The 25,346-nt window shown below is 39.9% G+C and overlaps 1 protein-coding gene across 2 annotated transcripts in view; it reads right to left on the bottom strand.

Moving 5' to 3' along the window:
- The window catches only part of spag6 (sperm associated antigen 6), a 137,909-nt gene that overhangs the window by 27,369 nt on the left and 85,194 nt on the right, over positions 1 to 25,346 (bottom strand). For both annotated transcript variants that reach the window (XM_063042394.1, XM_063042393.1), the window contains exons 5-8: positions 7,391 to 7,596; positions 6,817 to 6,990; positions 4,203 to 4,355; positions 770 to 961 (exon numbers count right to left, since the gene is read on the bottom strand). In XM_063042394.1, coding sequence (XP_062898464.1) covers positions 770 to 961; positions 4,203 to 4,355; positions 6,817 to 6,990; positions 7,391 to 7,596 — 725 coding nt within the window. The remainder of the gene's footprint in view (positions 1 to 769; positions 962 to 4,202; positions 4,356 to 6,816; positions 6,991 to 7,390; positions 7,597 to 25,346) is intronic.

Here is a 25,346-nt window from a genome sequence, read left to right as displayed (position 1 = left end):
AACACATGACTGCATTTTTGTATGTTCTTGGTGTAGGTTCAATATTTTGTTTCACAGGTGGACAATTCAACTTCTGTTCATGCTGTAATAAAAATATTTTTACTGCACACATTAAAGCTTTAAAAAAAATCAGATATTCAGTAAAAACAACAGTTGGTACTGGCTCAATCTGACATGGTTGGTTACTGCACTAGGAAGTGATACTAAAGCCTTAAATATATATGACAAGAGTACCTATATTAAACAATGCAATGTCTAGTTTAGTAAAAGTTATACTTCATCACCTGATTTTAATGCAACTGCCAATAATTCAAAGGCTTCTCATTAAATTACACTTATAACAAAGTCAATTAATCTGGTTTATATAAACCAGGTTATTTCTGGTTATGGAATTCTGTAATTAATCTCACTTGCATGGTTTATGACATCATCTGAAGTTCTTTGCTGTATGGTATTTTAGAAGATTGTTATCCTGGACACAAACTTTTTTTTTTAAACAGGAGATCAGGATTAATTTCTGTTACCATGCACACATTAAGATTTAATTAATAAAAGAGCACCAGTGCAATAAGTTATTTAAACACAATGTTCTCTACATTTTTTTTCACACAGGTAATTTTAAAAACGTACTTGCTCTAAGAGCCTGAGTAAAATAAAGTTCAAAGCTAATTTGCTCTTATTTGGGCAACATTTTCTGTAATATTTAATTGTTAAATCTGATACACTGTTTGTCTGGGATTAAAAATGACAGTCTTCAGGAATGTTTTACCTTAATCTGAAGGTCTTCAGAGCTTCCAGTCTGCATGTAGAGTGCAAGGAGCTTTGGCAGAACATTTGCCACAGCAACAGCACGAGCATGCTCTGGAGTGTGTCTTCCTATCTGCCCCAGGGCCCAAGCAGATGCTGCCTTAATGTGGTCTTCTGGTTCTTCTGACAGGCAGATAGCCAACTGAGCCACCCCCTGCAGTGTTGATCAGAAGCACACCGACTTAGTCAGAAACATTACATGTGACGGCTTGCACTAATAGGCAATTTTAAAAGGTTAAAAAAAAGTTTTGCCCTATCCTACACATCTTTCTAGTAAAAGAGCAGATCAACACACAGAATATTAGTGTTGGCATTCTTTTGCTTTGACAAAATGTCAAGTATATTAAAAGTCCATAGTTTGAAGTATTACTACTTCTATAATCACTGCTGTATCATTCTACAGTAGAAGCACACTGAAAATGAAAGATAATTTTAAAAATGATAATGCACCTTCAACCCCAAAGACATAACTAAACATTTACTTAGTCAAGAAAAAGATCAAATATATTCTTAAATGTAATTTGCAATTGTAAAATCTGACCAAAATTGAAACAAAATTTTAAAAATAAACACCAATAAATATAACAAAAATGTTTTGAAATGCATTTGTCATCAATACTTAATAAAATATTCTACTGAAGAAAGATAATTGTAATACATTTATGTAAATAAGATGGAAATAAGATTGAAAGAGTACATAGAAAATTTACAAGGATGTTGGAACCTGAGGACCTGAGTTTTCGGGAAATCCTGAATACATTAGGATTTTATCCCTAGAACATAGAAGACTGAGGGGAGATTTAATGGAGGCATAGAAAATTATGAGGGGTACAGATAGCGTAAATGCAAGCAGATTTTTTCCATTGAGGTTGGAGGAGGCTACAACTAGAGGTCATGGGTTAAGGGTAAAAAGTGAAATGCTTCAGGGAGACATGAGGCTGGAGCTTCTTCACTCAGAGGGTGGTGAGAATGTGGAATGTGCTGCTAGCAGAAATGGTCAGTGCGAGATCAATTTCAAAATTAAGAGAATTTTGGATAGATGGTGGGCTATGGTCTGGGTGCAGGTCAATGGGACTAGGCATATTAATGGTTTGGCACAGACTAGATAGGCCAAAGGCCTGTTTCTGTGCTGTAGTGTGCTATACTCTATAAATGTATGCATGGATTGACTATCTCAGTAGTTCTTTACCTATGTCTAACACATTGTGACCTTTCTATTTTGGCAGTCCTGATGGATAAAATGCCAGACTAATCAAAATAATCACTAAAGGAAAAACATTAAATCTTTTATCTCAGATTTATATTAGAAGATTTATTAAAATAATATTAATAGCACTGATTATTCATTTTTGTAAAATCAATTACATCTCATATACAGTATGCTGTTGAGAGAATTTTAAGTTCTATCAAATGTATTTGCTCATCTTTGAGTTTGGGTCAAAACATTTTAGAGACATGTAGCACTGTCTAAACATGTAATTGCAGTACCATTTTTAATGCTATTTCAATTGTAAAAATCACATCTGATTTTTACTGGTCAATCAAAAGGCACAACCCTTTCATCTCATGCTTAGCGAAAAAGCCTCAAAAATACACAGGATTCGTAATGAAACTGCTTAATTTGGAGACATGCTATAATAACCATTTGATATTGACAAAATTCATCTCTTCTTCTTGGTTTTGAACTGCTGGATATTTTAAGTAACAAATTCCCTGTAATTATATAAATATTACAGGATACATACTTTAATGTGTCCCCATGGAAAACACAATTTGTGAAATTCAGATATGAATGCATTGTATTACCAGTTCTGACATCACCACAGATTATTTAAATAAATTTTAATAAGATTTTACTGATAAATAAAACACAATTGCAATGGAAATAGCCTTAACATTGACCATCACCGTAAAATACTAAGAATATGAAATTTCAAACCCATTGAAATTAAGTAAAAGGACTGCCTGACACCAAAATTTGCATGCCACTGTTTGAATTTTTTTTAAGCATTCAGTTGAGGCACAAGGAAGTTTAATGATTAACAGGGGAGTATTCTTTGATCAAATGAAATAAACACTTTTATCCTGATAAAAGTATGAACAAGTTTCAAATTGACCTTAACGTCTTTTCACAGACTCCAGTTTTGATTTATCTAAAATTGTATTGGCACATCAGGTGTTTTAAAAAGTATAAGTTTATAGGTAAATCAAATATATTTTATTAGTGGGAGACTGCTGTGACACAATGAATTTTCAGCTTGGCTTTTCATTCATTAAGCTTTTTTCTGAATCCAACTCTCAAACTGATGGGATAAATGTTTCCTCACTCTGACAGCTGTAAGGATCCTAAGTGAAATCACACATTTTAGTGGGTGCTGATCTACATTACAAAAACAAGCCTTACTCAGAGAGGCCTTAAGAATGCCTGGTATAGTACATAGAAAGGACTCATACTAATGCAAAAGGAAGTGTTCTCCTGAGGCCCAACATTAAAATATGTTAAAGGAGCTGTTTTTATGGATTAGCATTGCTTTAGTGCTACTGTTAACCTATTAATCACTAATAACTAATTAGCAGAGTTAATTTCAGCATTGTAATAGAATTAGTTAAAAATACTGGTTCAGTGTGTCAAAGGTGGAAAATGTAATATTTATGTTAGTATGATAATTTCTAAACTCAAAACAAACCCTAGAAATTAAAACATTAAAAATATTTTAGTATTTAATATTTAGATTTATTAAAATTATATCAGATTCGATTAGATCTGTTTGCATCCTCTAAAGATTTTTGACTTTGGTTGGTCTACTTAAAGAAGATAGTTAGAGACAACACAATAACAAAGGAGAGGATGCAGGGTAGAGAAAGTAGGAAGATAAAATCCCCCTTTAATTGAAAAGGTATTCTATTGAATGAGCAAACATTTATATTGTTTTTGCATCTTAATCTGGTAATGGGTACTGCATTTGTAGTCATATGGTCATATGAGGTATTAATCCTGGTTGGTTGGGGGGTGGTTAAGGTGGGTTGCAGGGGGGGGAGCTAATTGAGTATCACATCACTGCATAGCAAAAGCCCTGAAGATGACTGTATTAAATTTTATTATGAGTACAAATTACTGTAATTATAGTATTTAAATTAAAAATCATAATCAAGATTTACTTCCACACTTCCTGCATTTAAGCGAAAGTAACAAACTCATTCTTACTGAAACAGAGAGAAGTGAAATAATGAGCAACAGAAAATTTACATCTGCAACCTCAATTCTTCTGGGAATACTAACCAACAAATCAATACAGCACTGCTTTCTAGTATGCTTTGCAGCTAGATTAATTTATAGTCCTTTTTCTAGGGCCTCATTGTAATGGTAATACACAGATAATGAACCAGGCTCTAACCTTGGAGACAATCACTGCCATTGCCAGGTTCTCTGAGTGAGCAGCCACATAGCCAAGCATCATAATACCAGGCAGCCTGACATTACTTTTAGAATCACCGATATAATCAATGACAGCAGCCACACCTCCTGTATTAACAATAAGCTGAGACAGCTAGAGGAGGAGAGAGAAAAAAAACAAGCTAGTTAGTCAGATTCTATCAAATAAGATAGCAAAATAACAATTTAAACAAAACCTACACTCATAAATTGATATGATTCACAATATATTATTCTGTGTCTGTTAAACCATTTGACTTCCTAAAAATATGAACATTACAGCTGTCCTGTTCTGTGAAGTGTCTGTTTCCTTGTCTCTCCTGGTTGATAGCTGAGCAGAAGAAATATTGCTAACAGCTAAATAAATTATCCGACAAACCCGGATTGTTTATATTAATACTAGGAAAGTATGTAATTATATTCTATATTCTGAAAAAAATCAAGTTTATTACAAGATTTATGTAATTACATCTGAGATTACTGACTAACATTAATATTTCTATGGGGAAATATCAGATTATTTGAGTTATATCTAACATTAAGAAATCTGCAACAAAATTATGCTACCAATATCCTTTCAGTAAATAATAGGTAACAGTTAAAATCAGTCTTAACCATTAAAATGCTCCTGCTTTTGCTTGATCTTGACAATTATGATCCATAATTATTTGCTTTAGGTTTTATTTAAATTGAGAAACTCGACTATATCTTGAGAAGTATGTTTAGAGTAAAATAATGGGGATAAAATCTGTGAGATTTAAATTGAAACACCAAAAGAATGATGAAGGTTTGATTATATGTATTTATCTATTGTCCTAAATGGAATATTTTGTTTTGATTAATTGCATATTTTCCTGAAATTGATCCATCCTATAGGTACCATTAAAAAACTGGACTTGCTATTTTATACATTTTCTGTGATATAATTGTACATATTTAAAATGCAAATGTAGATACAGCCAGCTGAAATAAAAACTGCTAATCAACAAATAGATAATAACATCACTGAGTCTTCTCCTATCCAAGCCTCATAATCATTGTAAAATCCCATTTACAATCATGATCAATGTACCTTTCTAACTCTTCCCTTAGGAAATTCCTAGTTTGCATTGAATTAATTAAACATTTACAGCAATGGAATCCCAGGATGTGAGATCAGCTATCTGGGATTATACAAGTATATCGGAGTACTAAAATATGAGAGAAAACATTATTTAATACAATAAAATTAAATCAATATTGCAATTTTCAGTATATAACATCTTCTGCATACACATTGATCATATATCATAAAATTAAAAATTTAATCCACTCATTTTACATTATCATAAAGTTTCTGTTGGTATATTTGTTTAATGATAAAACTTTTCAGATACTGCATCCAATAATAAAGATGGTGAAATTAACCCTTTATTTATAGCATAGGAAGATTCATGCCAGGTAAGCGTGTAAGCTGCAGTATAACCATATAACAATTACAGCACGGAAACAAGCCATCTTGGCCCTTCTAGTCCGTGCCGAACGTTTACTCTCACGTAGTCCCACCGACCTAGTAGCATAGTCCAAAGTTTAGCAGTTGAAGAAAAGTAATATCTTCTCATATGTGTTGCCCTCATTTTTAACATGCATGGTTGAATGGATGTTGGGCAGTGCATATAATAATCAACAACTTAGGAAATGTTAAATTACTTATTAGTGTTAGTATTTGCATCCAAATCAGAGGTTTCAACATCAATTCCCCTGCCAAAGAATTAAGAGTAGCATAATGTCCCAGTGCAATACTGACAGAGTTACACTGTCAGAGATGCAGTCTTTCAATGGAACCTTTTGAAACTATTGCCCAGATCCTTGCCAATATTTATCTCCTCTTCAATATTACTAAATATTGAAGAGGAGATAGATTATTATCATATCGGCATTGGAGGAATGTTGCTGGACATAAATTAACTGTTGTAATTCAGTTATTGCAACAACAATTACATAAGTACTTCATATGTACAGCAGATAGGGCACCTAAACGATATGTGGAAAGGGCCACGCAAGTCTTTTTCTTTTCCATAAGTTGTAAAAGGAGATATGTTTGCAACTGCTTGCAGCCTCTGCAATTTCACACCCAGCTAATTCTGTACCCAGCATTTTCACTCCACCTGACATCACGGGGCCAACTTCAGATTCTAAATAGCATGTTTCCCAGTCTCTTCAGCATTAAGCTCCCATCACTCATTGCTCCTGAATTCAATGCTGAGTTTCCTGTATTCGATAGACTTAGTTACCCAGAAAATACCAATTTACTTTTCCAGTCATCAAACTTGATGTCTGCTCCCCATACACAATCTCACGAGTTGAACTATTACATAAATAAGGAACAAAGCTGAAAGAATGTTTTCTTCAAAAGCAGATTGTCATAGATAAAATGTTATCAACAGCTTTATTATATATACAAATGTTTGTATTTTAACAGCTCAAAACAAACATTACTTAAAATAGTTCAAAGTTTATCACAACGTTCTAACTTTGCAATGTTCACTACACACTTTCATCTGCTTCTCTGCAGTCTTAATATCAAATACATTTACCTCAGGAGTGTGTTTGGCAATTTCCCGCATTAGTGTTGCAACATTTTTTTTCACAAATTCATCTGGGTCCTTTAGACATGTTAGAACAGATGGAAAAATTTCGGCTTCCACAACCATTTCTGCCAAATCTACAGAATGCTTTGAAATCTGACCAAGAGCTGAAAACACCTGACGCTATAGAACACAGAAAAATACCGCAAGTTCAAATTTGTGAGCAGTATTGTTGGCATAAAACAATTAAATATACGTTATTAGACATCAGGCTACTTCAATCCTAAGTTCTTAAAAAAAAATTAATAAATGTAGCATTGAAAAACTGGAAACACAACGTAAACTGATAAAATATTATTAAAATATTTGTCACATCTTGTACGAACAGGTAAGCAATCATCCTGATAAATCAAAGTAGAATTCTATACACACGAGAAAACCATCTTACTTCAGTACCAAAAAGAATACATTACTTCAACAATGAATATTTAATTCAATTAAACTTCCATGCACATAATGCATTGGATTAATGCATTTGCTTTCACAAAAGCAATAGTATAATGGATGCAATACAAACACTTACCTTCAGTTTGGCATCAGGGTTCAGGATCATCTGAGCTAGATGAGCAATAGACCCTGCATCCACCACAGTTTGAGCCAGCTCTGGTGATTGTTTTGCGATATCACTAAGTGCAGAAGCTGCAATCCTTTTCAGTGGCACCTCTGGCTCCTGGATACAAAGAACCAGAAGAGGAACAGCTCCAGCGTCCACTACTGCCTGCGACAGTTCTGTGGGTCCAAGAAAAATAATTAAGTGTGTATGGATAGATGACCCTTGAGCCAGCCATTTTTCACACTGACAGATACAGCAAGAATAAAAAGGGGCACATCCCCATCCCCACTGCATCTGCATTTCAAATCAGCCTGCCTGGCTTCATAGAGCATGTGGACTGATCCATAGCTAAAAGGACACAGGTCAAAGGATAGGCCCCATTTACATGTGGCATGTTTTAGGCAGATTGGGTTGAAATGGTTTGTTATTCTGTTATAAAGGAGACAAACAGACCTCAGCTGTTTAAATTATGACCTTACTGAATTTTCAATAGGCACATGTTTTACACATGGAATAGAGCAAACAGTAGTGGCAATATTAACCGCATTGCAATTTGGTAACATTTACTTAAGCAAAACATCTCCCAGAATATTTCTTATATTTATTAACTTGACAATAGAAAAGTACTGGAAAAGTTCCTCAAGATATTTCTTAAACTTTTTTTACTGACAATGTTTTAGGTAATTTTCTTTCTCATGGTTCAGTCAGTAAATCTATAAAACTGAAATTACGTTCTTGCAATCGTCCTCCTGCAACTTGATATTGTCTCTTTCTGGTAAATGAAAATGAATTACGTTAAAACATTAAGATTAGGTAACAAACCTAAAAATGTCAAGCAATTTGATGTTTTATCTTTATTTAACATAGTTTGCAGATCATTTAAAAATGGCAAAACTGCTCTGGAATGTTTCTGCTTCTGATATTGAGTATTAGTATGCTGTTTTTTTAAAAGAATATCTATTTCCTAGAGAACTCTTTAAAAAGACTAAAAAGTGCAATAAAATGCTTCAACAATCATGGGGTTTTATACTTTCACTTATCATTTAATATAATTACCTGCTCTGAAATCATAATTCATCTCCTTTCTGCATAATATAAAATAAAGAGCTTCAAATAAAGAAGTTCTAAATCTTATATGAAATGCTTTTGACAGAGAAATGCAGAAGACATTCATGGACACAGACTACTTCAGATATTTAGTGCTATACTTAAAGGAAATATAAATCAACACTTTGCCCTATGGATAGCCATACAAAACAAAAATCTAGAGCAGTCAACTGGAAAATACAAACACTGGGGGTTTCAGCAACACAATAACATCATTTAATAGTCCTTGTTTCCTTTTACTTCAAATGGACTTATGATATTAGCTACATCAAGTTAGTTTTTGGGAATATAAATTATCATTCAGTATTAAATGACATTCATAAAATGTTTCAGGAGTTCTCTAAGTTCTAAATCACAATCACGTAACTAATGTGAAGACTTATCCAACAAAAGAGGCTCTACTCCAGATTTTGGAATCACAAAGGAGCCCAAACTGGATAGCTGCCAATAAAGGTCTCGGGGATCGCGCTAAGTGATTAACCTTTGCTGGTTGCTTCTGAGGTTGGCAACATGCCAGTTTCATAATCAGTATCAGGTTTATTATCACTGGCATACTGTTTGTGGCAACAATACAGTGCAAGACATAAAATTAATGTAGGTTACAAATATAAATAAATAATGCAAAGGATGATTAGCTAGGTAATGCTCGTGGGTTTATGGATTGTTCAGAAATCTGATGGTAGGGTAAGAAGTTACTCCTAAAACACTGCATGTGGGGCTTCAGGCACCAGTATCTCCTGTCCAATGGTAGTAATGAGAAGAGGGCATGTCACAGATGGTGAGGGTCCTCAATAATGGATGCTACCGTCTTCTGCCACCACCTTTTGAATATGACATTGAAGATGGGGAGGCCCACGATGGAAATGGCATTAATCAGCAGCTTCCCTCAATCCTGCACATTGGAGCCTCCATATCAAGTGGTAATGCAACTAGTCAGAATGCTCTTCACAGTACACCTGTAGAAATTTGCTAGAGTCTTTATTGACATATCAACTCTCCTCAAACTCTGAATGAAGTAAAGCGGCTAGCATGCCTTCTTTGTGACTGCGTCAATACGTTGGACTCAGGATAGATCTTCTGAGATGTCAATGTCTAGGAACTTGAAATTGTTCATCCTTTCCATTGTTGACCTCCCAATTAGGACTAGTGTGTGTTCTCCAAATATCCCCTTCTTGAAATCCACAATCAACTCCTTGGACTTGCTGACTTTGAATGCAAGCTTGCTGTTGTGACACCACTTGACTAGTTGATCTGTCTAGCCTCCTCACTCCCATCTGAGATTCTGTCAACATTAGCGTCATCAGCAAATTTATAGATGATGTTGGAGCTATCCCTAGCCACACAGTGATGAGTGTAGAGTGAATAGAGCAGTGGGCTAAGCACACATTCTTGATGTGCACCTGTGTTGATTGTCAGCGAGATGTTTTTACCGATCCACACTAACTGTGGTCTCCTCATGACAAAGTCGAGGATCCATTTGCAGAGGCAGACTTCAGTTATCAGATTGTTGAAAGATTATATACATTAAAAAGAGCTAAAAATTTAAAGCTCATAAAACTAACCTGCACGATTGAACTTGTACTTCCTAGAGGCTAGTAATGTTAAGGCAACTGTAGGTACTAGCGGGCCTGCTGGAACTCATTCTGATCCAGGCAAAATTGAAGAATGCTGAAGTACAGAAGATAATACACTCCAAGATTTTGTGTAAAAGATGAAGAGATTGTAGAATTATTGCAATATAGAAGGCAGCCATTTAGCCTGTCTGGAACCTGATAATGCAAAGCCTATCTAGAATCCAGGAACGCACTCTTGTCAATGCTATTTGCCACTCTTTCCCAAAATCTTGCAGGTTATTATCTCTCCTCTTTGAAAACTCTGATTGATTCTATTTCCATTATATCAACAGGGAACAATTTCCAGATAATAACTATTTAAAGAATTTCCATCAATTTCCTTTTGCATTCTTTTGTCCCAAGTCTGTGCTGTCTGGTGCACATGACACCTGGTCACTGAATCCTGTACGGTGTAACCACCGAGTTTTAAAGGTGCTGTTCCTCGAGTTCATGTAGATCTTTGATGGAACAACCTAGGGAATCAAAGGCAAAGAGAATAGAGGAGTAGGATGGAGAATTAAGGTGAAAGACATCTGGAAGCTCAAAGTTACTTGTGCTAGTTCAATTTTCATTTTCTGTAAAACAGTAACCCAATTTGTGTTTTGTATCTACAGTAGAGCAGAGACCAGAAAATTAAAAGCAACATTCTAAATTGGATGTAGAAAAAAAAAGTTACTGTTTCATCTGGAAGGGTGGAGTTGCCTCATGCAGTTGTTGAAATGATCCTGAGGAAAGAAGCCTACAGTGGTGGTAGAAAGTTTGTCAACTCAGTAGAATTTTCTCTACTTCTGCATAAATATAACCTAAATGTGATTGGATTTTCACATGTCCTAAACCAAGATAAAGAGAACCCAATTAAATAAATAACACAAAAACATTATGCTTATTCACTGATTTATTGAAAAATGACCCAACATTACAGGAACACACATCAAAGTTGCTGGTGAACGCAGCAGGCCCGGCAGCATTTCTAGGAAGAGGTACAGACGACCTTTCGGGCTGAGACCCTTCGTCAGGACTAACTGAAGGAAGAGCTAGTAAGAGATTTGAAAGTGGGAGGGGGAGGGGGAGATCCAAAATGTTAGGAGAAGACAGGAGGCGGAGGGATGGAGCCAATCACCTGTCCAGCTCTTAGCTCCATCCCTCCCCCTCCTGTCTTCTCCTATCATTTTGGATCTCCCCCTCCCCCTCCCACTTTCAAATCCCTTACTAACTCTTCCTTCATTTAGTCCTGACGAAGGCTCTCGACCTGAAACGTCGACTGTACCTCTTCCTAGAGATGCTGCCTGGCCTGCTGCGTTCACCAGCAACTTTGATGTGTGTTGCTTGAATTTCCAGCATCTGCAAAATTCTTTGTGCCAACGTTACAGGTATTTGTTGGAAAAAGTATGTGAACCTCTGGGGTAATGCCTTCTATAAAAGTTATTTGGAGTCAGGTGTTCCAATCAATGAGATAAGATTCGAGCTGTGCATTATAGAGGCACCCTGCCCTATATAAAAAAGACACACAAAGTCAGGTTACTGACAGAGCCTGCTCTTCTCAAGAAAGATCTGTTTACATGCACCGTGCCTCAATCAAAACAGCTTTCAGAAGACCTTCAAAGAAGGATTGTAGAGATGTATAAAGCTGGAAAAGGCAGCAAAAGCATTTCTAAAGACCTGAGTGTTCATCAGTCCACAGTAAGAGAAATTGTCTACAAATGGAGGAAACTCAGTACTGTTGCTACTCCCTTAAGAGTGGGCATCCTGCAAAGAGCACACTGAGCACAACATGCAATGGTGAAGTAGGTGAAAAAGAACCCAAGGATAACAGCAAAAGATCTGCAGAAATCTCTAGAACTTGCTTCATGTGTCCACTATAAGAAACTCACAAAACAAGAATGGTGTTCGTGAAAGGAAACCATGGAGAAAACCACCGCTCTCCAAAAATAAAACATTGCTGCACTTTTCAAATTTGTAAAAGACCACGTGGATGCTAAACAATGTTTCTGGGACAATGTTCTGCGGGCAGATGAGACAAAAGTTGAACTTTTTGGCAGAAATGCACTTGCTATATTTGGAGGCAAAAGGGCACTCTACACCAACACCAAAACTTCATCCCAACTGTGAAGCATTGTGGAAGGACCATCTCGGTTTAGGGCTGCTTTGCTGCCTCAGGGCCTGGACAGCTTGCAATCGTTGAGGGAACAATTAATTCAAAATTGTATCAAGATAGTTTACAGGAGAATGTCAGGATAGCAATTTATCTGTTGAAGCTTAATATACAGTAAGTTGGATAATGCAACAAGGGAATGATCTGAAAAACAAGAGTAAATCAACAACAGAATGGTTTAAAAAGAAGAAAACTGGTGTTTTGGAATGGCTGAAATCAAAATTCTGACCTTAATCCTAAAGAAATGTTGTGGAAGGACCTGAAGCAAGCAGTACATGCAAGGAAGCCCTCCAACATCTCAGAGTTGAAGCAGTTTTGTAAGGAGGAATGGCCTAAAGTTCCTCCAAGCTGATGTACAAGACTGATCAACAATTACTGGAACCATTTGGTTGAAGTTCTTGCTGTACAAGGGGGTCACACCAGTAACTGAAAGCAAAGGTTTTTCCAACAAATACATGTAATATTGGATCATTTTTCTCAATACATAAATGAACAAGTATAAAGATTTTTGTGTTATTTATTTAATTTGGTTCTCTTTATTTAGTTTTAGGATTTACCTTAAGATCTGATCACATTCTGGGTCATATTTACACAAAAATGGACAAACTTTCTAGCACCACTCAATGTTTGGAGATGGAAGTGTGAATTAGTGTGCTATGATGAAATTGTAAACGGGAAGGTGAGAGTAAGGTCTGTTGATCAAGTCAGGCACGTCTGAAATAATAGAGGATAATCCATTAAATGCAAAGACTTTAGAAAGCGGAGGACAAGATGACAACTCGGCCTTTTCTTCTTGGAGCGACAGAGGATGAGAGGTGACCTGATAGAGGTGTATAAGATGATGAGAGACATTGATCGTGTGGCTAGTCGAGGCTTTTTCCCAAGGTTGAAATGGCTGCCACAAGAGGGCACAGGTTTAAGGTGTTTGGGAGTAGGTACCGAGGAGATGTCAGGGGTAAGTTTTCTTTTACGCAGAGTGTGGTGAGTGTGTGGAATGGGCTGCCAGCAACGGTGGTGGAGGCGGATACAATAGGGTCTTTTAAGAGACGTTTGGATTGGTACATGGAGCTTAGAAAAAGAGGGCTATGGGTAAGTCTAGTAATTTCTAAGGTAGGGACATGTTCGGCACAACTTTGTGGCTGAAGGGCCTGTATTGTGCTGTAGGTTTTCTATGTTTTCTATGTTTCTATGACTCCTATCCTTCATCTGGGTGGGAGAATTGTGGACAGAACAGAAATATGAAATGGAACAATACAGCTGACTGTTGCCACTATAGTGCAGGGGAAACCAGGATTATGAAAATAATAGACCATATTGGAAGAATTGATGTGGCATCATCAGAAAAGATCGAGGAACTAACTAAGAGTATGGAATGGAGTGCTTACAGGAAGCAGAGTCAAAGGTACTGGGCTGTGCAAAATACTTAGGGACATATATATATATATAGCTAGTGTGCCTAAGACTTTTGCACAGTACTGTATTTGGCGATGTGGAGCAGAGAGCAAATTTGTAAATTAAGCAGGATCAAAGGGCGTTGGGAATGGTGATGGTGGAGCACAGCGCGAAGGGTGTGGGACAGGTGGCACAAAAGGAGTGCCAGGTTGTGGGGGGGGGTGTGGCATGGGTGCAGACACACCCAGGTCTGACACACCAGGCAAGGTCAAGGGCAGGTTACAAAAGGGATGGGTTACACCTAAACTCAAGGGGCTCCAATATCCTTGCAGGCAGGTTTCCTAGAGTTGTTCGGGAGGGTTGAAACTAATTTGGCAGGAAGATATGGGAACTGGAGTGATTGTGCTGAGGATGAGGTGAGTTGGTTTACAAACCTAGCAAGGAGAGGCTAGTGAAATGGCAAAATAGCAGTCAACAGAATGAGTTGCAACGTAAAAGGCAGACAAAATATTAAGTATTCACTCTTCTTAATACAGGACTGAACGTGTTATATTTGAATGTACGCAGTATATGGAATAAGGTAGAAAGATGAACTTGTAGCACAGTTACAGATAGGCATATTGTAGGCATCACTGAATCACGACTGAAAGAAGATTATAGTGGTGAGCTTAATGTCAAAAGATACACATTGTATTGAAAGGACAGGAAGGTAGGCAGAGGGGGTGGCGTGGTTCTGTTGGTAAACAATGAAATCAAATCATTAGAAAGAGGTGATATATCGTTGGAAAGTGTTGACTTGTTATGGGTAGAGCTAAGGAATTGCAAAGATAAAAAAGGCCCTGATGGGAGTTATCTACAGACCCCCAAACAGTAGGATGAATATGGTCTACAAATTACAACAGGAAATACAAAATACATGGCAAAAGGGCAAAGTTACAATAGTTGTAAAATATCAAAATGTAGGCAGATTGGGAAAACCAGGTTGGTGCTGGACGCCAGGAGGGGGAATTTGTAGAATGCCTACAAGATGGCTTTTTAGAACAGCTTGTGGTTGAGCCCACAAGGAGACGAACTATTCTGGATTGGGTGTTGTACAATGAACCAGAATTGATTAGAGAGCTTAAGGTAAAATAACTCTTGGGGCAAGTGATCATAATATGATTGAATTCACCCTGAAATTTGAAAAGGAGAAGCTTAAGTCAGGTGTATCCATATTACAGTGAAGTAAAGGAAATTACAGGGGCATGAGAGAGGAGTTGGCTAAAATTTATTGGAAAAGAATGTTGTCAGGGATGACAGCAGAGCAGTAACGGCTGAAATTCCTGGAAACAATTCAGAAGACACAGAACATATACATCCCAAAAAGGACAAAGTATTCAAGAAGGCAAGATGACAAAACCGTGGCTAACAAGAGAAGTCAAAGCCAATATAAAAGCCAAAGTGAGGGCATATCATCAAGCAAACATTAGTGGGAAGTTAGAGGACTGAGACGTTTTTAAAAACCAACTGAAGACAACTAAAAAAGTCATTAAGAAAAAGATGGAATACAAAAGTAAGCTAACCAACTATATTAAGGAGGATACCAAGAGTTTCTTCAGATACATAAAGTGTAAAAGAGAGGTGAGCGTGGATATCGGACCGCTGGAAAAAGATGCTGGAAAAGTAGTAATGGGGGACAAGGAAATTGCAAACAAACTGAATAAGCATTTTGCATAAGACTTCACTGTGAAAGACACCCGAGTAGGGTGAAAGTTCCAGAGTGTCCAGGATCAACAGTGTGTGAAGTTGCCATTACTAGGGAGAAAGTTCCTGGGAAACTGCTGTGTACATACATCTATTGATGCTTCTGCATACATCTTCAGTGATGTTCCTGGAATCATCGGGTGTTTCGGGTCTTTCAACATCATACAACCCCCTCCAGGTGACCCAGCCGGGGCTGATCAGACCCAGCTTGTGTCCAGATGGCTAGCTTATGACTCCATGGCTTCCCTCTTTTGAGCCACAGCCATCTTGAGGCCCTCTCTGCCGCATCGGTGGTACTGCGGATGGCTCTCCTCTTCCTCTCTTCCTCGATGCCCAAAATGCTGAAGGCTCTAACTAAAGAACGGGCTACGAATCCCCTACAACCAACCTCCACTGGGAGACACCTCGCTCTCCATCCAGCCTGCTGACAGTTGCTGACCAGTCCTGCGTACTTGGAGAGCTTCCTTTCAAAGGCCTCTTCCAAGCTATCTTCCCATGGGACTGTCAGCTCCAGCAGCTCCACTTGCTTAGTAGACTCAGACACTAGGACAATGTGTGGTCGCAGGGTGGTGGCGGCGATATGGTTGGGGAACTTCAGCTGCCCTTCAAGGTCCACCAACAGCTGCCAGTCCCTTGCAGAGGTCAGAATGCCTGCAGATGTTCTTTTGGCAGGTATTGGCTGCTCCCCAGCTCTGACAAAGGCAATGGTTTGCTTGGAGGATTGGGACCGCTTCGCTCACTCAACTCCTGCGCTGATGGCTTCAGCAATGGTCTTCAGGACCTGATCATGCCTCCACCTGTACCGTCCCTCACCAAGTGCCCTTGCACAGCTGCTGAGTATGTGCTCCAGGGTTCCTCGCTTGGAGCACAGTGGGCACGCAGATGACTCTGCCTTGTCCCATGTGTGCAGGTTTGGTGGGCTTGGAAGCACATCGTACATTGCCTGGATGAGAAATTGGATGCAGTGTGGTTCGGCTTTCCAAAGGTCAGCCCAGGTCACTTTCCTCTCAACTGCATTCTCCCATCTTGTCCAAGCTCCCTGTTGCTTCATTCCCACTGCCTTGCAGGCTCTCATCTCCTCCACTACTGCTCTCACCTCCTCCTGAACTAGACGACACCTTTCCTTCCCTCTGGTGTCCATTTGGGGAGTTGGAAAGGATCCTAGCCCAGCTCGGCTTCATGTGACCACTCCCACCAGCCTCCTGTGACGCAGCCTTGCCTCTGCCTTCTGAACAGCTTCCTCTGCCCTCCACTTCCTGCCAGTACTTACTTGGATCCCTGCTCTAGCCACCTTCAGGTCACTTGAGTCCCCATACTGTAGCACTTCTCTGGCTCTTGTTACCTTGAATTCTTCCTCCAAGGATTTGAAGGGCAGTTGCAGTTTGTTGTGGTGTCCATAGAGTGCGATGCTGCTCAGGCTCTTTGGCAGCCCCAGCCATCTCCTGAGGTGGTTGCTAACCCTCCTCTCTAAGGTTTCGACTGTCGAGATCGGAACTGCATAGAAACTGAAAGATCTGAATGTAGATAAATCATGACCAGATAGTGTACACCCCAGGGTTCTGAAAGAGGTGGCTGAAGAGATTGTGGAGGCATTAGTAATGATCTTTCAAGAATCACTAGATTCTGGAATGGTTCTGGAAGACTGGAAAATTGCAAATATCACTCCACTCTTCAAGAAGGGAGAGAGGCAGAAGAAAGAAAACTATAGGCCAGTTAGTCTCACCGCAGTGGCTGGGAAGATGTTGGAATTGATTGTTAAGGATGTGGTTTCAGGACACTTGGAGGCACATGATAAAATAGGCCATATTCAGCATGGTTTCTTCAAGGGAAAATATTGCCCTACAAATCAATTACAATTCTTTGAAAATATAACAAGTCGAACAGACAAAGGAGAATCTGTTGATGTTGTGTACTTGGATTTTCAGAAGCCTTTTACAGGGTGCCACACAAGAGGCTGCTTAACAAGCTAACAGTCCATGGTATTACAGGAATGATGCTAGCATGGATAAAGCTGTTACCGATTGGCAGAATGCAAAGAGAGGAAATAGAGGGAGGCTTTTCTGGTTGGCTGCTGGTGACTAGTGGTGTTCCACATGGGTCTGTGTTGAGAGCACTTCTTTTCATGTTACATGTTAATGACTTGGATGATGGAATTGATGGCTTTGTTGCAAATTTGCAGACGATACAAAGAGAGGTTGAGGAACAGTTGTTTTGAGGAAGTAGAGAGGCTACGGAAGAACACAGACAGATTAGGAGAATGGGAAAAGAAATAACAGTTGGAATACAGTGTCAGGAAATGTATAGTCATGCACTTTGGCAGAAGAAATGAAAGGGTTGACTATTTTCTAAATGAGAGAAAATTCAAAAATCTGAGGTGCGCAGACACTTGGGAGACTTGCTTAATTGTTTAATTTGCAGGTTGAGTCTGTGGTGAGGAAGCCAAATGCGATGTTAGCATTCATTCAAGAAGACTAAAATATAAGAGCAAAGATGTAATGTTGGGGCTCTATTTAGCACTGATGAGGTCTCACTTGGAATATTGCAAGCAGTTCTGGGACCCTTATCTTAAAAAGGATGTGTTAACACTAGAGAGGGTTCAAAGGAGATTCACAGAAATGATTCCAGGATTAAACTGCTTGTCATATGAAGATTCTTTAATGGCTCTGGGCCTGTATTCACTAAAATTCAGAAGAATGAGGTGTGACCTAATTAAAACTTATTGCAGGGTGAAAGGTCTTAATAAAGTGGATGTAGAGAGGATGTTTCCTTTGGTGGGAGAGTCTAGGACCAGAAGACACAGCCTCAAAATAGAAAGGAGATAAGGAATAATTTCTTTAGCCATAGAGTGCTGAATCTGTAGAATTTGTTGTCACAGGTAACTGTGGAGGGCAAGTCTTTACGAATATTTAAGGCAGAGGTTAATAGAGCAACACACACAAAATGCTGGAGGAACTCATCAAGCCAGGCAACATCTACGGAAAAAGGTACAGTCAACGTTTCAGGCCGAAACCCTTCAACAGGACTGGAGAAAAACAGCTGAGGAGTAAACTTGAAAGGTGGGGGAAGGGGAGAGAGAAGCACCAGGTGATAAGTGGAACTGGGAGGGGGAGGGTTGAAGCAAAGAGCAAGGAAGTTGATTGGTGAAAGAAACAGAAGAAAGAAAAAATGGGCCGGAGCACCACCAACACAACACAGGTCCTTTGGCCCACAATGCTGTGCCCAACATGTACTTACTTTAGAAATTACCTAGGGTTACCCATAGGCCTCTATTTTTCTAAGCTCCATGTACCTATCCAGGAGTCTCTTAAAAGACCCTATCGTATCTGCCTCCACCACCATCGCCGGCAGCCCATTCCACACACTCACCACTCTCTACGTAAAAAACTTAACCTTGACATCTCCTCTGTACCTTCTTCCAAGCACCTTAACGGTGCCCTCTCCTGTTAGCCATTTCAGCCCTGGGAAAAAGCCTCTGATATCCACACGATCAATGCCTCTCATCATCTTGTACACCTCTATCAGGTCACCTCTCATCCTCAGTCGCTCCAAGGAAAAAAAAAGCCAAGTTCACTCAACCTATTCTCATAAGGCATGCTCCCCAATCCAGGCAACATCCTTGTAAATCTCCTCTGCACCCTTTCTATGGTTTCCACCTCCTGCCTTCCTGTACCAAGGCGACCAGAACTGAGCACAGTGCTCCAAGTGGGGTCTGACCAGGGTCCTATACAGCTGCAACATTACCTCTCAGCTCCTAAACTCAGTCCCTTGATTGATGAAGGCCAATGCACCGTATGCTTTCTTAACCACAGAGTCAGCCTGTGCAGCAACTTTAAGTGTCTTATGGACTCGGACCCTAAGATCCCTCTGATCCTCCACACTGCCGAGAGTCTTACCATTAATACTATATTCTGCCATCATATTTGACCTACCAAAATGAACCACCTCACAATTACCTGGGTTGAACGCCATCTGACACTGAGAAGTTTTGCATCCTATCAATGTACCGCTGTAACCTCTGACAGCCCTCCACACTATCCACAACACCCCCAACCTTTGTGTCATCGGCAAATTTACTAACCCATCGCTCCACTTCCTCATCCACGCCATTTATAAAAATTACGAAGAGTAGGGGTCCTAGAATCCTGAGGCACATCACTGGTCACCAACCTCCATGCAGAATATGACCCATCTACAACCACTTTTTGCCTTCTGTGGGCAAGCCAGTTCTAGATCCACAAAGCAATGTCCCCTTGGATCCCATGCCTCTTTACTTTCTCAATAAGACTTGCATGGGGTACCCTATCAAATGCCTTGCTGAAATCCATATAAACTACCTGAAATCCATACACACTACTGCATAAGGGAATCCTGCATAAGGATGCCCAAGTCCCTTTGCACCTTAGATCTTAGAATTTTCTGTGCACTTAGAAAGTAGTCTACGCTTTTGTTCCTTTGACTAAAGTGCATGACCTTGCAGTTGCTTACATTGTATTCCACCTGCCACTATTTTTTACCCATCCTCCTAATCTGTTTAACTCCTTTTGCAGCATCCTGGTTTATTCAATGCTCCCTGTCCTTCCACCTATATTTGTATCATCCTCAAACCTGACAACAAAGCCATCAATTCCATCATCCAAACCACTGACCTACACATAAAAAGCAGTCCTACACAGACCCCTGTGGAAAACCACTAGTCACTGGTGGTCAACCAGAAAAGGCTCCCTTTATTCCCACTTTTTGCCTCCTGCCAGTCAGCCAATCTTCTATCCCCACTTGTATCTTTCCTGTAATACCATGGGCTCTTATCTTGTTAAGCAGACTCAAAGTGTGGCACCTTGTCAAAAGCCTTCTGAAAATCCAAGTACACAACATCCACCAATTCTCCTTAGTCTATCCTGCTTGTTATTTACTCAAAGGAATCCAACAGATTTCAGGCAAGATTTTCCCTTTTCGAAACCATGCTAACTTTGGCCTATTTTAGAATGTGCCTCCAAGTAGCCTGAGATCTCATCCGTAACAATCGACTCCAACATCTTCCTAGCCACAGCAGTCAGGCTAACTGACCTATGATTTCCTTTCTTTTGCTTCCCTCCTTTTTTGAAAAGTGGAGTAACATTTACAATTTTCCAGCCCTCCAGTACCATGCCAGAATCTAGTGATAGGAAATTACAACACAGAAACAGGCCACTCAGCCCAGCTAGTACATGCCAGACCATATAAACTGCCTAGTCCCATCGAACTGCACCTGGACCACAGGCCTCCATACACCTCCCATTCACGTACCTATCCAAGCTTCTCTTAAACATTGAAATCAAAATCATATCCACCCCTTGCATTGGCAGCTCGTTCTGCACTCCCACCATCCTCTGAATGAAGTTTCCCCTCATGTTCCACTTAAATATTTCACCTTTTACCTTTATCCTGTGACCTCTAGTTGTAGTTCCACCTAATCTCAGTGAAAAAAACCTGCTTGCATTTAACCCAATCTATACCCTTCATAATTTTAGATTAGATTATGAGGGCACACAGTCCTATTTTATTGTCATTTAGTAATGCATGCATTAAGAAATGATACAATATTCCTCCGGTGTGATATCACAGAAACACAGGACAGACCAAGACTGAAAAACTAACAAAACCACATAATTATAACATATAGTTATAACAATGCAACAATACCATAACTTGATGAAGAACAGTCCATGGCACAGTAAAAAAGTTCAAAGTTTCTCGAAAGTCCCATATCTCACACAGACAGGAGAAGGAAGAAAACTCTCCCTGCCATGTCCAACCACAGTCCGACTCTGTCGTCCAAAAACTTTGAGCTCTGATCAGCCCTCCGACACCGAGTACCGAGCACCATCTCTATCCGAACACTCCGACCTCAACCTCGGTTGCCAGCAGCAGGCAAAGCTGGGGATCTTGGGGCCTTCCCTCCGGAGATTCTCAATCTCACAGTAGCAACAGCAGTGAACCAGGAATTTCAGAAATTTCTCCAAATGTTCCTCTGCTTCTCACGTCTGTCTTCATCAAATCAGAATTGTCCATGGCTCCTATTTAACAGATACGATATTATTTCACCGGAGAGCTGCGCGCGCTGCCATCTTCTCCTCCCGCCTATTTTGTATACCTTCGTCAAATATCCCTTCATCTTCTATATTCCAAGAAATAAAGTCCTAACCTATTCAATCTTTCCTTAGAAATCCTCCAGTCCAGCAACATTCTTGTAAATTTTTGCTGTATTCCTTCAATCTTATTTACATCTTTCCCATGTTGGTGACCAAAATTGCATACAATACTCCAAGTTATGTCTGACTAATGTCTTACACAACTTCAATAAAACATTCCTACTACTGTACTCAATACTTTGATCTATGAAGGCCAATGTGCCAAAAGCTTTATTTTCGACCCTATCTATCTGTGACACCACTTTCAATGTACTACTCATATATATGGTCCCTTAGAATACCCTCTAATAACTTTCCCACTACTGATGTCAGGCTGACTGGCCTATAGTTTCCTTGTTTTCCTCTTACAGCCTTCCTTAAACAGCAGAACAACATTAGCTATCCTCCTATTCTCCAGTACCTCATCTATCACTAAAGGTGATTTAAATATCTCTGCTAGGGCCCCTGCAATTTCTGCACTTGCCTCCCACAGGGTCCGAGGGAATACTCTGTCAGGCCCTGGAGATTTGTCCACACTCACTTGCCTCAGGACAGCAACCACCTCCTCCTCTGTAATCTGTCTAGGTCCATGAGCTAGCTGCTGCTTTTCCTCATTTCTATAGACTCTGTATCCATTTCCCAATTAAATACAGATGCAAAAAATTCATTTAAGATCTTCCCCATCACTTTTGGCTCCATACATAGATTATCATTCTGACCTTCCAGAGGACCAATTTTGTTCCTTGCTCTCTTTTTGCTCTTAACTTATCTAGAGAAGCCCTTAGGATTCTCCTTCACTTTGTCTGCTGGAGTGATGTCATGCCTTCATTTCTTTCTTAATTGTTCTCCTGCATTTCTTATACTCCTCCAATACCTCATTTATTTCTACCTGCCTATACCTGCTATGCACCTCCCTTATTTTTCCTTAACCAGGGCCTCGATATCTCTCAAAAGCCAAGGTTCTTGAAACGTGTTATTCTTGCCTTTTATTCTGACAGGCACATACAAAGAGCTTTGACTAGCAACCAATCTGGACATCAGAAGGAGGGGATTTCACTCAGGTCCACTGTACAAGTAGCCAGCAGCAGGTCACCACATGAAAAAGAGATTTCACCAATGACCAATCAGCATTTGGGATTGATTAGCAAGAGCAAATTAAAGGAAGGCAGGGGCCGAGTCAGAGTGGCGATCTCGAGGCTTTAGCTCTTCGCAGTTTCCACAAAGAGAAGCTTCAGTCAGAGAAAGCAAAGGAAAGAAAAGCTCAAGATTAGGTTTTCTCCTTCCCTTCTTTATGTCTGCTCAGTTGGGACAGTAGAGACGCCAGGCAGGATAGTGGAATGCTCCCCTTGAGGGATGTCGTAAAGCAGGGAGACCTCTAGTGTCTCTGACACTATAACTGCGAGAAGTGCATCCAGCAGTAGCATCTACCAATCTGTGTGAAGGCTTGGAGCTGGAACTGGACGAACACCAGATCATTCGGGAGGACAAGAGAGTAACAGAGAGGACATATAGAGAGGCAGTTACATCCAAGCTGTAGGACACAGGAGACTGGGTGACAGTTAGGAAGGGGAAAAGGGTTAAGGAGCCATTGCAGAGCACCCATGTGGCCATCCTCTCAGCAGCAGGGATATCACTTTGGATTACGTGGGGTGGTTGGCCTAATAGAGGAATGTCACAGTGGTTGAGTCTCTGGCACTGAGTCTGGCTCTGCGACCCAGAAAAGATAGGGGGCGGGGGAAGAGGCACACTGTGGTGATAGGGGATTCATTAATTAAGAGAATGGACAGGAGGTTCTGTGAACGAGTACAGTTCCCAGTTGGTATGCTATCTCCCAGGTGCCAGGTCTGGGATATCTCAGATCCAGTCTTCACCATTCTTAAGTGGGAGGGTGAACAGCCAGCGTTGTGGTCCATGTAGGTACCAATGACATGGGTAGGACAAATGATGAGGTTCTGCATTGGGAGTTCAGGGAGTTAGGTGCTAAGTTAAAGGGCAGGACCTCCAGGGTTCTGATATTATGGTTGCTAGGCATGCCATGTGCCAGTGAGGCTAAAACTAGGAAGATTAGACAGTTTAATACATGGTTAAGGAGTTGGTGTAGGAGGGAAGGTATAGGATTGCTGGATCATTGGGCTCTCCTCCAGAGAAGGTGGGACCTGTATAGACAGATACCTGAACTGGAGGGGGACTAATATCCTAGCAGGAACGTTTGTTAATGCAGCATGGTGGAATTTAAACTAGAGTTGCAGAGGGATGGGAACCAGAGTGCCAGAACAGTTAGTGGAGAGGTTGTAGAGCAGATGCTGGTAAGGCCTTAGACAAAGTTAGGAATCAAAAGGTTGAGCATGATGCAACTAGTGCCCTGAGCTACATATATTTCAATGCAAGAAGTAGGAAAATCGAATACTGGTGCTGAAAATGAGGTAGCTGGTTTACAAACAGAGACAATGTAGTGAGCAGAGGCTGTTGATAGAACAAAAACACAGTCAACAGGACGAGTTGCAATATAAAAAGTGGACAAAATCAAAAAGGGTAAATACAGGACTGAAGGTGCTATATTTATGCTTTATTGTCACCAAACAATTGATACTAGAACGTACAATCATCACAGCAATATTTGATTCTGCGCTTTCCGCTCCCATGATTACAAATATTAAATATTAAAAATAGTAAAAATTAGTAAATATTAAACATTTAAATTATAAATCATAAATAGAAAATAGAAAAATGGAAAGTGAGGTAGTGCAAAAAATCTGAGAGGCAGGTCCGGATATTTGGAGGATACGCCCAGATCCGGGTCAGGATCCATTCAGCAGTCTTATCACAGTTGGAAAGAAGCTGTTCCCAAATCTGGCCGTACGAGTCTTCAAGCTCCTGAGCCTTGTCCCGGAGGGAAGAGGGATAAAAAGTGTGTTGGCTGGGTGGGTCATGTCCTGGCAGCACTGCTCCAACAGCGTGCGGTGTAAAGCGAGTCCAAGGACAGAAGATTGGATTGTGTGATGTGCTGCACCGTGTTCGTGATCTTCTGCAGCTTCTTTCGGCCTTGGACAGGACAACTTCCATACCAGGTTGTGCATCTATAAAAATTAGTGAGAGTTTTAGGGGACAGGCCAAATTTCTTTAGTTTTCTCAGGAAGTAAAGGTGCTGGTGGGCCTTCCCCACATGTGCATAATTTGAATGCAAACAATATATGGAATAAGGTAGAATAACTTGTAGCACAGTTGCAGATTGGCAGGTATGATGTTGCAGGCATTACTGAATCATGGCCAAAAGAAGATTATAGCTGGGAGCTTTACATCCAAGGATGCACATTGTGTTGAAAGGACAGGCAGGAAGACAAACAGTGGCATTGCTCTGTTGATAAAATATGAAATTAAATCATTAGAAAGAGGTGACCTTGGGTCGAAAGGTGTTAATTCATTGTGGATAGAGCTAAGGAATTGCAAGGGTTAAAGGGCCTGAATGGAAGTTGTATACAGACCCCCAAACAGCAGTAAAGTGGTCTATAAATTACAATAGAAGATAGAAAATGCATGCCAAAAGGGCTATGTTTCAATATTCAAGGCGATTTCAATATGCAGGCAGATTGGGAAAATAAGGTTGGCGCTGGATTCCAAGAGGCAGAAATTCTAGAGTGCCTATGAGATGGCTTTTTAGAGCAGCTCATGGTTGAGCCAGTTAGGGGATCAACTATTCTGGATTAGCTGCTGTGCAATGAACTGAAATTGATTAAGAGAGCTTTTACTGTAAA

This window comes from Mobula hypostoma, chromosome 3, assembly GCF_963921235.1.
Source record: "Mobula hypostoma chromosome 3, sMobHyp1.1, whole genome shotgun sequence".
NCBI classification, from domain to species: Eukaryota; Metazoa; Chordata; class Chondrichthyes; order Myliobatiformes; family Myliobatidae; genus Mobula; species Mobula hypostoma.
Note: the sequence above shows the minus strand (reverse complement) of the source record. Positions and strands in the feature narration are given on the sequence as shown.